Genomic DNA, 11,068 nt, shown 5'->3' on the forward strand with positions numbered 1-11,068 from the left:
CATCTCTTCTCTCTCAATGCGCGTGGCCCTTTGGGCCTTATGTGCCCTCCCCGTCTTTGCTCAAGCCGCTCTCTACTACCCTCGCCAAAACAATGGCACTGAATCTGTCTCATCTTCCTCCCAACCTTCCCGCTCTTCAGTGAGCAGCACTCTTCCATCCTCCAAACCATTACCCTCTTCATCCACCACGACCCCTCGTTCGTCTACAACAACTTCAAGCACCCCAGTCACCACAACTACAACCACAACCACTAGCAGTGTAATCAGCAGTATATCATCTTCTCCAGCATCCAGCTCAGTCTCCAGGTGAGGACATCTTCAAACCGTGATCAACTTTTTTCTTATTGGCGTAGCATACCGGCTCGTTCCTCCTCATCTACTACTCCCGTGACCCTCTCGAAGCCCCCCGCCATCCAACAAGCTGGCACGATTGGTAACAAGGACCTTGCAACCACCACAGAAAACCCAGAAGATCAGCCTTCAGAATCTGCGACGACCGGCAAGGTCGCTGCCACCTCGAACGGCTTCTGGGCCAACAAAGGTGCGGTGGCCGGTACATTTACTGTCGTCGCTCTTGTGATCCTCGCTATTCTCCTTCTCTTCCTGCGAACTTTTCGCCACCGACAAGAGAGCCGGAATAGCGCCAGAGACACCTTCTTCGATACTAAAAGCCCCGTTGTCGAAGACCACCAGCGATACTCGGCCAGCATAGTTTCCTTGGGAAATGATGCTTTGGATCCACATTCTGCCCCAGTTCCTAACTACGGTGGTGCAGACCATTATCTCGTGGACACAAACGAGTACAACTATCCCCCCGGAACGACTTATAATAATAATGCTGCTCCTCCTCAACAGCATTATTACGGTGCTCATGAACAACAAGAGCCGCAGCAGGACTATTACGCTGAGCCGGTTACCCCTAACGCTGGACACTATACCGATAACACGGCATATGCAAATGCCTACGGTGGCCACACCGACAACGGGGCTTACGAGGCGTACAATCAATACTATTCGGGAGGGCAAACAAACACCTACAGTGTCTCAGCTCCCGATCGTGGCGCTTCCATCTCTCCCCACCCTTATTCCCACCCTTCCCACACCTCTGCAGCGCCCGCCGCCCCCATGCGACCGTTCGCTGGCCGTGACTCGGCCTTCACACAACAGTCACTCGACTCCTTCTATGGCGCCGCTGGAACGGCGATCTAGCCTCTTCCTTATACCTCCCTGGACGGATTCTGACTTATTCTTCCATTATTATTCATGTGCTTTGCATATACGGCTATTTCTGTTTGTCTTCCTCCCGTTGGCATGGTTGCCAATCCCTGATTCCACAGGCTTTGGGGCCCGGCAGCGGAGCGCTAAGGTAGTACTGATATCTGCACATTTTACCATTCATCATCGGATGCAAATCACAGACTGGCGAGACTTCAAACAATCATTACACCCCACTACTTATCAGAGGGAAGATAACAACAGCGCGTCTGGATCATACGCCTCATTGTTGAGGTGAAACGATTTGACTTGAGGGTTCTGCTCCGACAACGTCCTGACATGGTCCATCATAACTCCATCCTCAACAGCATTGTCCAAGTCGAACCGCAAACAAACATACATCAGTCCTGGGAAACGATTGATCCATCTTGCTAGCGTCCCCATCTCAGCGATTGACATTTTGCTGGGTTTCAGCTCGAGAAATACGACCAGGCGTGTAACCATCCTCAAACTCCGCGCAAGCTCCTCCCCAAGTGGCTCCACAATATCAGCGGTCAGGTCCCTGTCCATATCTTGTCCGCAGCGCATTTCAAGCGTCACCTCGGGAGAAATTCTGTGCTTCTCTAGTCTGCGTGCAATGTCCGTAATGAACTGGCGAATGTGGCGTAGTCCCCGGTAGCCCAGAATAAGCTTTCTAGGGGTAATACAAAGTGTGCGTAGGTTTGGTAACGTCGATTTTTTCTTCAGAAAGTGAACAATGAAGGTGCTTGGTGCATGAAGATGCTCTAGGTTCTCGAGTTTCGGGGTAGGCGCTGAATCAGGGCAAGAAGATTGAACCTGTCGGCTGTACTCGGTATAACCAATTGCAAGCGATTTCAAAAGCGGAAGCCTGGTCAAAAATACTAAGATATCTGTACCAGAGAGGCCATGAAGGTCTGCGAGCGATAATTCCGCCAAGTTGGGTATGATGCTCGCGATAAGCGGGAGGAGAACTGCCCACATTTTTGTAGGCAAAAAGATGCCACAGAGTGAAACTGAAGAGATGGCAGAGGAGCGAAGAGCGGAGAGGGTCCAATTAATGCAGGGTGGAAGCAGGAACATGGAGGAATTGATGTTCAATCGCGAAAGATAAGATGGTTTGCCGTTGAGGTCGAATTTCAGTGTGGCAGTTTCCTCGACCGTGAATCTCTCTATTTGAGCATCGATCCAATTCTCGTTCCTCCCCAGTGACAAAGCCGTGGGTAGGATCTTGGACGTTGCTGTCCGAACCGCGTCAATGGTCCCAAATCGCATGGTTCTGGGTGATATTGGGAAAAACATGCCGCCTTGGAGGGTCAGCGACGTGCAACCATGCTCCAAGACACAGTTCAGCAGCTTTTCCATCTCAAGCGCCAGAGGTCTGCATGCAATCGTGTCTTTGTCAGCTTCGAATGACTGCATCAGCTCGTTGGGTGGTGCCCAAACGATGGTGACTTCGTGAACGAATTCTAGCTTGTGTATCAGCTTAGAGACACGAGCAACATGGCGGACCGTCTCAGCAGCCTCGAAAGGTCCATTTCGAGGTAATGAGCAACAGAGGTTGTCGATAGAGGTTATGAAGGACGCCATTTGGAGCGCGTCTAGACTGTCTCTGGAATTGCCGTTGGACATCTGGACAATGGCTCTTTGGGTCGGCTCGCCCATTCCCATACTGGTAAAGTACATGGGGAGGGCCAGAAAGTGAAGTCGATGACAGAGTAGAGGGAGAGAAAGCAGTTCCTGCGGTGTGTGGGCGAGTTCGGCCAGAATCGACAGAAGGAGTTCATTGGGAAGGTCAAGTAAACGCGCCATACGCCGACCAGTGCCTGGACCACAAGAACAACAGGGCTGGTCCTGGTGGCATGGGTAAGAGCTGGATTGACCTCAGAAAGCATATATACCCCGCAAATGATGTTGATGGGCGTGTCCAAAGAAACATGTTCCGCTTTCACCACCACCACCTCAATGTCACCCGACGCGTTGTTACTCGCGCTTTCTCCCAACAGGCCTTCCTTGAGCCCCTTTCCGAATATCCCGGCATTACTTGTCTCTCCCTGAACCGACCTGAGGCCAAAAACGCCATCTCCACAACTTTGCTAAAGGTTATTGATATCCAACTCAGGATTCAGCTGACCTGAAGACTGCAGGAACTTCGAGAAAGCCTCCAAACAGTTCACTCAGATCGGAGGCGCGTCCTGTTTATCCAAACATCTCCAGTTCTAACAACAGTTTCTCAGCATTCGAGCACTCATCTTACGGTCAACAACCCCTGGTTCATTCTGTGCTGGCGCGGATCTAGTAGAACGGCGCTCCATGTCCGATAACCAAGTCGGCGAATTCCTCACCGACCTCCGCGATGCATTGGGTCGACTCGAAGCTCTCCCCATGCCAACAATATGCGCTATTGACGGCCCCGCGCTCGGTGGCGGCCTCGAAATGGCCCTTGCTTGCGATTTGCGCGTTGCTGGCTCCAGCGTCGAGAAAATCGGCCTACCCGAAACCGGACTGGGCATCATCCCCGGCGCAGGCGGGACGCAGCGAGCAGCTCGACTGCTGGGCCAGAGCAAAGCAAAGGACCTCATATTCACGGGACGCTTATTGACTGCACAACAAGCACTCGATTGGGGTACCTTTCTTTTCATCATACTCTCTCTCTCAGCGTTCACCATCCTCCAGGCGTCGTGGATTACGTCTCACCGAGCGCATTCGACAAGGCACTGTCCTTGGCGGTTATGATTGCTCGCAATGGTTGGCGGTCTTTTGTCATGAAAAACAGCGTAGCTCAAGCTTCGATAGCTCCGTTGGCCGTTCGTGCAGCTAAACATGTCATTTCTCGGTCAGAAGATGTCCCATTAGAAACAGGTATAGCTGCTGTTTTGGTTTGTGCCTCTTGTTAAGCTGTAACAGGACTCGATTTTGAGCGCGCGGCCTACAACTTGTTGATTCCTTCCAGCGACCGCCTTGAAGCTCTCGAGGCATTCAAACAAAAACGACGTCCCGTCTTCAAAGGCGAATAACATAGTCTAGCAATACAATTACATCTTCACCCAAACCGTGTCGAGATTGACCCAAAGCCACCCGCAAAGCCGCCCGCCAAACTCGTCGGAATGCTCGGCATTTCCGGTCTCAGGCCATCCAAATCCTTCATCATCACCGATAAACGGCCAAACCGATCTCGCAAGCCACGGCTGGCGTTCACATCCTCTGAACCGTTGAGCTCCGCGAACCCTTTCTCGAACTGGGCGTAGTCGCTGCGGAGGGCAATGTATGGCTTCAACAAGCTGGAATCAACACGCCCGAGGTAATTCTCCGTGATATACGACTTGAGAATGTCGGGGCGGACGAGGAAAATGTTGCCAAGTTGTCGAATGAATTCAAAGCGCTCGTTGAGGGCGGGAATACCGAATGTTGAAATTGTATCTTGGTACGACTTGATGTCCCTGAGTAAATTTTAGGAGCGATAACCAAGACAGAGAATGGGCAAACTTTGCAAGCATCAGTCCTCCGGTATCGCTCACAGGGAACTTGCGTAGATGATCGAGGAGAAGACTGCGATGTATCAGCAGAATCAAACGGGAAAAAAAAGAAAGTCATACCCGTGGAACGACACGCCAATCTCTGTGTAGAAGATCTCCAAATTCTTGCCACTCAAACTGTTTTTGGCAGCATCTCGGACTCGTTCTAATGTCTCACAACACACAACACAAGGTTCAGTGTTGACACGAGCGAAAGACAAGTCGTCGTCTCGGGGCTTGAAATCGTTCTTCTTCTGCTTGGCAAGATTTAGTGAAAGCCACGAAATTATTGCTGCAATTCGTTTGAGCATGTAAAAAGATGTGAAGGGTTTCCGATACCATCCGTGATTCGTTGTGTCAATGCATTCGCTGCGCCTTCTAATCGACTGACCGTTTGGTTGTTGAACACTGACATTTCTCGTCGAATTGTCACGGAAGAGCTAGCCAGCGGAAGAAGAGCGGTGTTCACGTATTGTTGCCATAGATGACATATTAGGTCGACCATTTTGAGGATACTCAGTGGCTGTAGATTGGGTTCTGACTTCGAATCGGCATTGTCCACTTTCCCCTGGGCACTGGAAGACCATCAAGTGGATGTTTGAGGGGAAAGAAAAGCATGGCGCACGTTTCGAGAGCCGCCTCAACATAGGTGTTGACTAAGGCGTCGGACAACACGCGGAGTAGAGTAAACGTATGTTTGGCGCTGTTTCAAAAGTCAGTAACAAAAGTCAGACCGCCGGAGAGGCTTACAGATCTGTGGGAGGACTTAATTCGACGCATCGGCCGATAGCTTCAGCGTGCCACTTCAACATCGTTTCAGCGGTCTCGACATTGAGCAAGCCATCTTCTTCTCGGATAGGTTCTTCGTCTTGTTTCTGGGTGGCGTTGATGCCTCCAAAGCGCATCAAAGCCGCCGCTGCTTGGGCAGATGTGGTTGAGGTTCCTCCTGTAGAAGTGTTGGCGGCTGCTGCCGTGAGCTGGTTCTTCATGAGGTCGAACATGGATGATTTCCCCGATTTTTGAATTCTGGCCTATTGCACAATGAGATCGTATTGGAATTATTTCTCGAGGTTGGCCTACGTGATATCGGGTGAAATTGGCCAGCAAACCCGTAAAAAGAGACCCTAAGCTTTTGCTTTCGCGCTCGAGATACCTCTGACCCTCCGTGTAAGGCACAAACAGCTCCTCCATTGCTGACTCCAGCATAGTCCCAACACTCGAGGAGGTCGAAGCTCCGGGAAGCGCAGACCCAGCAAGGGATCTCCGAAACTCCGATGCTTCAAATGGCGTGCGAGGGGCAACGGAAGGAAGCTCATACGACTTAAGATCGTCCACTAGTGATGTTGCTTGGACATGCACCAGTTGCAGCACCCGAAGATAAGACAAATCGGAGATACTGCTAGCTTGGTGAAGGAGTTGTTCCATGTGTTGCTGTATCTGCAAGAGGTCAATTCTCAATTGCATTATGAGCACATGATGAACCTACAGATTGTGCGAAAACACGCTGGAGAAAGACTTGCATAACCACAGGAGGGTTGGGAAAGACAGCCTTGACGATTTGTGCCTCGGTATCAACTGTAGCGCGAATTTCAGTGAACAACTCTGTCAACCCCGCCTCGGTTTTGGGTGGACTGGCATCAGGATCCGGCAGGACATCCCATCTAGCTTGCGAATGAGTGAAAAGTAAACATTATAAAGCCGATGAGTTACAATCGAGCGTCTTCTGCTGGTTGTGCTTCTCTAGCTGAATTAATAAAAAAGTCGTGTTGATTGACATAGACTTGAACGCAAGATGCCCCTCCGTTGAATTCGAGGAGCGTCTGCGCACAGTGCTAGACAAGCATAGATCGTTATTGTTGGACTCGTAAGCATGAAACTACGCACATGCATCATCTTCGGGTCGCCCCTACGATAACATCTGTCGAATAGACCGAGCATTTCCTTCTCGAATTTTTCACAGTACTTTTCTATATTTTCCCGAGTCTGACTATGTGAGGTGATGTTAACCAGCAAAGTTATACTCTGACCTTGTCGGCAGCGGGAAGGTCCACTTCTTTGGCAACCGTATTCAGTCGTCTCAATAGCACCGCAACCTGACGCCTGCCAGCTCGACCATCTTTCCGTAGAGCATCTAGCCGAGTGGTATCGCCACGCGAAAACTGGTTGTAAAAGTCAATCAAGTCGTAAGCTGCCTGAGCCCGTTGTCGTTCGATGTGGACTGTCTCTAACTGTTCACCTGGAATGATTGAGCACAAGGGCTATGAGCTGGGAAACAACCCACCTATACGCACGGCCGTGCTACTGACTTCGCTCATTCGACTCTCCATTCCATTGAAGGAGTTCCCGACGTTCTATATAATGGATGTGTTTAGGCGGGCGAAGGTAGAATAGAACACACCTCGAATCCTCTATTAAGCTCTGCCATCTTTTTGGAGTATTCCCGTTCAGATATACGGACACTCTTCTCCATCTGTTCTGTCTTGGCTTGAACATCCTTTCGGACGGCAATAAGTTTGTCGATAGCAGCCTCGAATGTGTTAATGAATGGGGTTGGATCGAAGGCTTGGACTGTCAGAGGGAGCGTTGCGGGTATGAGCTACGACATACGCCCAGCATTTTGCTTGGATTGCGCGATGAGTTTCTCAGAAACATTGCCCACAAATTCAGTGACATCGAACTTGGCCTGCTCCAAGATGAATAAAATAAACAAGACTAGAACATGGTCTAGCCACAAGCCTTGAATGCAGATAGTTCGAGATGGTCTTCAACAGCAGGGTCGAGCGTTGGCGCTGCGCGCCTCGCCATGAAGGAGGAATGTGTGACTGCTTTGGTCACAACGGCGCTTGAAATGGATGCTCATCCGCTCAAAATTCTTTTGCAGCTTCAGTTAGCCTCCGATTCCTCTGCAGTTCTGCATCTACCACACACTCTCGCATCACTCACTGCAGAAACCCTTCTCCCATCCGCTCATACATCAAAATGGACAGCTCGAATCAACTCTCTGCTCCATGCCAAAACTTCAGACGCTCGTTGGGCTGGTCTCTGTTTGGCACACAAGTCTTCCCTTCTCTCTCAAGCAATGATGATAGAGTGTGCGCAAGGCTGGATAGGCATCGCACTACCTCTTCTTGCAGTCCGTCCTCATATCATCCCCTTCGCGCTTCACGTATTCATGTTTCGACAAGAAAAAAGAGGCTACCCCCGTTTTGAGTGCAGCAATACACCTTCTTGGGCTCATATTTAGCTCTGCCACAAATATGCATGAGTTTCAAAGACAAGTATCGACCCCGAACGTGCTCAAGTTCACCACTGCCCTGATTTCTTTGGGAGAGTCTCATCCTGACACGGAGCTGCGCGTGAGCTTACACTACGGCCTGGCTCAAATCATCTTTAACTTGCCCCAGATCTTGATTCTCGCGACTTTGACGCGTCTCCTACCCATCTACCCAACCCTTCATCGCGCCAATCAGACCGCGTTATCTTCCTTATGTTTCGTGTTTCTCAATGGAAACGCTTTCAAACCGCCCCACGACAACCTTGTTAATGCTGCATCTGAACTATACGCGACCCTTCACTTGACTGGCGGTAAGGTCGGCGCCGTAAATCTGTGGAGAAAATCTGTCGACGATGCACTGTCATTTGGGTGGACGGCGTTATCGTCTCTGCGGACTACGTTCCTGGTGGATGGTGATTTTCATTTTTCCTATCTTAACTTCGCGCCAAAACTACGTTCAGGTCGTCTACCACAGCCCCCACCAGGTGCCTCCGAACCATTGACTTGGATACCTTTGAATCTGGACCGACTCAGATGTACTATTGTCGTTCTCCAGAAACTTTTCCTAGCCGCTGCTCAGCGTCCGGTGCAAGTCCCATTAGGAGCATTGGTCAAATTTGCTTCTGCACTTGTAGCGTGTCCCAGGGAAGAGAAAATTGAAGGGCATTTCGACATTGCCACACGCTCAATGGAAACAGCTGTCACGAGCAAGATTTGGGCTCTGGGATGCCAGCTCGTGTCCAGTCTGGCAAACAGGCTAGCTTTGCAAAAACCTATCACTATATAATGCCTGATATATTCCAGCTTTCTTCCGCATCTCACCTGTCATATTCCCCGATTACTCACATCAATCTCATTCCAACTTGAACAAACGCACATCTCGTGTGTCACCTTTCCGTTGCCAACCGCCTTTGATCTTGACTAAATGTTAGTTCTGAGCGCCTCCCATTCCTCGAGGTCGTCCAAGTGTTGCTTTCGGATGAGCGTACGTTACACTCTACTTTGATTGCCAATCGTCTGGCCAAGATTGTCCTCCCTCTGGCGAGAGTGGTTCTTGCACGAGAAGGCGATACTCGGACTACAGACAGTGAAGTCGGGCAGAGTAAGAAAGGCAAGAAGCGCGCAAGGGAGTTCGAAGGCGACGAGATCCTCAGGTTTTCGCGTGACGTTATTTGCCCGACAGCACTGGATGACGGAGTACTTCTGGCAGCATTTTCTGGTGGGTAAATCTTGAATAAAATGCCTATCGAGCTTATTTTACAACAGTCATACGACTCCTGCTTCGCACCACAAGCCTGTCCCCTGCATTACAGTCCATCGCTTGTCGAGTAGCTTTATCAGCCCTCCTTTCTCTTCCACAAATGACACCAGCATCACTTTCAAATGATCCTCAATTGCATTGCGTTCTTCTCGACATGATCCAACGTATATGTGTGGAATTTGCAGTCGCGTCTGTTGAAGGGATGAGCAAAAGTTTCGGATTGATAGTCGGCGCCTGTTTGGCTGGGGGAACAGTTCGTCGCAGTCCCTCGCCGAGTTTCGATTACTCATTTCTTTATAGCTCAGCAGCGAACTCGAAATTTTGCTGCATCCTCGCTTGCCCCCATTAATGCGAAGTATGCCCGGTATCGAGGCACTCTCCTTGTCGCGTGCGGAGGAAAGCCAGGAGGAGTCTGATCTGCTCCAGTCACTAAAATTGGTGTCCCCAAACACCCCCACTGTCGAGATTCCAACCTCTTCTGGGGATCCCATTGTCGAAGCCCCGGCGATGAATAGCGTTCCCCGAGAACCCCCAGCAGTCCAAATACCGACAATCCCTGCTCCATCTTTTAGACCGCCTACAGCTATCCAGGCACCGGCACAACCCTCGACATCGTCTATACTCCGAACACAGGAAACCCCACCATTGACCATGCCGCGTGCCATCGAAACCAGGATCGAAGCGCCGATGGAAGTTGAGCAAGACAATGACAGGAACGAGGAAATGCCAGCGATTGATCTTGACTCAGACTCTGAGGAAGAGTAGGCCTTGGCAGGGATTTGGTAGAATACCAATTTCTCTGGTGAAATAGGACAACGCATTCAAAATGTCCACGTGATCGTGACCAGAAATCGTTTTTGCTGGGGGGTTCGTTGTCGATGCTAGTTGTGGTCTCTATACAAACACCACTTAAAAGGCGGAAATTGAATCATGCAGGGAATTGCATCATGAGGTTTGTTCTCATTCGTTTCCGTCTTGGGAGATCTGACTGGGGAGACACAATCTCATCTTGATCTTCGTCAGAGGGACTGGCCTGCGACTGGCCCGCCATAGTGCCCAGCTAGATTACTCGTAAGCGGATGGACAACGGTCCGGTAGATAGAATACCAGGTCAAGGTAACCTTGAGCAAGAGTGAAGTCAGGCTGCAAGCTCGCGGCACGTTCGAAATAGGTTTGCGCATCCCGCATTAGTTTTGGGTTTGGTCCGTTGGCCTGGCCTTGTTGTGGCGACTGAGCAAGATATAAGGTCAGAAGACCAGCATATATATTGAGAATAGGGTTGTCCTGATACGGAAATGAGGGCAGATACCTTGCAGAGCAGATCAGTTGCACTCGACACGGTTTCAATCGACAAGTCTTACAGTTCCAGGTCGTCCAACGCCTCGCGGTATCGTCCAGAGAGAATCAGTCGCAGACAAAGTTCCTTTAGGATAATTTCTTTCTGTGAAAAAGTTGAAACAGCTGTGGCAACGGAATGCTAGTCGCTTCACATCGCTGGGGCGCTGCAGCATCATAACGCGCAGAAAGTCGATCTTGCTTGAAAGTTTCTCGTGGTCGTCTAGCCCTTCAGCGACAAGATAAACCCCCGTAGTCCATAAAGCTTTCCAATCGACCTCCGGACATCGAGCAAGGATACTCCATGCTCGGTTTGCTCGGACATAGTCGTTGCGCTGGATGGCAATATTCATCATGTCGTATAGTCTTCGTATATGGATTTTCCGTGCAGCATTGCGTTTAGTTTTTGGCGCGGCGAAAATGGAGGTCATGGTAAAATGAGCGTGACTC

The 11,068-nt window shown here is 50.3% G+C and overlaps 5 protein-coding genes across 5 annotated transcripts; 3 read left to right on the forward strand and 2 right to left on the reverse strand.

The window, feature by feature from the left end:
* Positions 1–7: 7 nt before the first annotated feature.
* Positions 8–1,209, forward strand: MIND_00750200 (uncharacterized protein; the record flags this gene model as incomplete). The annotated part of the gene is made up of 2 exons (XM_037364200.1): positions 8–306; positions 354–1,209. The coding sequence occupies exons 1-2, from the start codon at positions 17–19 to the stop codon at positions 1,207–1,209; spliced, it is 1,146 nt and encodes a 381-aa protein (XP_037219844.1). The 5' UTR covers positions 8–16.
* Positions 1,210–1,458: 249 nt separating this feature from the next.
* Positions 1,459–3,045, reverse strand: MIND_00750300 (uncharacterized protein; the record flags this gene model as incomplete). The annotated part of the gene is made up of 1 exon (XM_037364201.1): positions 1,459–3,045. The coding sequence occupies one exon, from the start codon at positions 3,043–3,045 to the stop codon at positions 1,459–1,461; it is 1,587 nt and encodes a 528-aa protein (XP_037219845.1).
* A 140-nt stretch (positions 3,046–3,185) lies between these two features.
* MIND_00750400 (Enoyl-CoA hydratase) lies at positions 3,186–4,250 on the forward strand (the record flags this gene model as incomplete). The annotated part of the gene is made up of 4 exons (XM_037364202.1): positions 3,186–3,859; positions 3,910–3,981; positions 4,030–4,095; positions 4,141–4,250. Exons 1-4 carry the CDS (start codon positions 3,547–3,549, stop codon positions 4,248–4,250), a joined length of 561 nt encoding a protein of 186 aa, XP_037219846.1. The 5' UTR covers positions 3,186–3,546.
* A 3,301-nt stretch (positions 4,251–7,551) lies between these two features.
* Positions 7,552–10,048, forward strand: MIND_00750600 (RIX1 domain-containing protein; the record flags this gene model as incomplete). Its single annotated transcript, XM_037364203.1, has 8 exons — positions 7,552–7,881; positions 7,934–8,104; positions 8,153–8,658; positions 8,721–8,765; positions 8,827–8,904; positions 8,955–9,241; positions 9,289–9,536; positions 9,584–10,048. 8 exons carry the CDS (start codon positions 7,552–7,554, stop codon positions 10,046–10,048), a joined length of 2,130 nt encoding a protein of 709 aa, XP_037219847.1.
* A 163-nt stretch (positions 10,049–10,211) lies between these two features.
* MIND_00750700 (uncharacterized protein) lies at positions 10,212–11,049 on the reverse strand (the record flags this gene model as incomplete). The annotated part of the gene is made up of 4 exons (XM_037364204.1): positions 10,212–10,343; positions 10,391–10,592; positions 10,645–10,724; positions 10,774–11,049. 4 exons carry the CDS (start codon positions 11,047–11,049, stop codon positions 10,212–10,214), a joined length of 690 nt encoding a protein of 229 aa, XP_037219848.1.
* Positions 11,050–11,068: the final 19 nt, after the last annotated feature.

Source organism: Mycena indigotica (assembly GCF_014461135.1).
Source record: "Mycena indigotica strain 171206Taipei chromosome Unknown Mind.scaff0006, whole genome shotgun sequence".
NCBI classification, from domain to species: Eukaryota; Fungi; Basidiomycota; class Agaricomycetes; order Agaricales; family Mycenaceae; genus Mycena; species Mycena indigotica.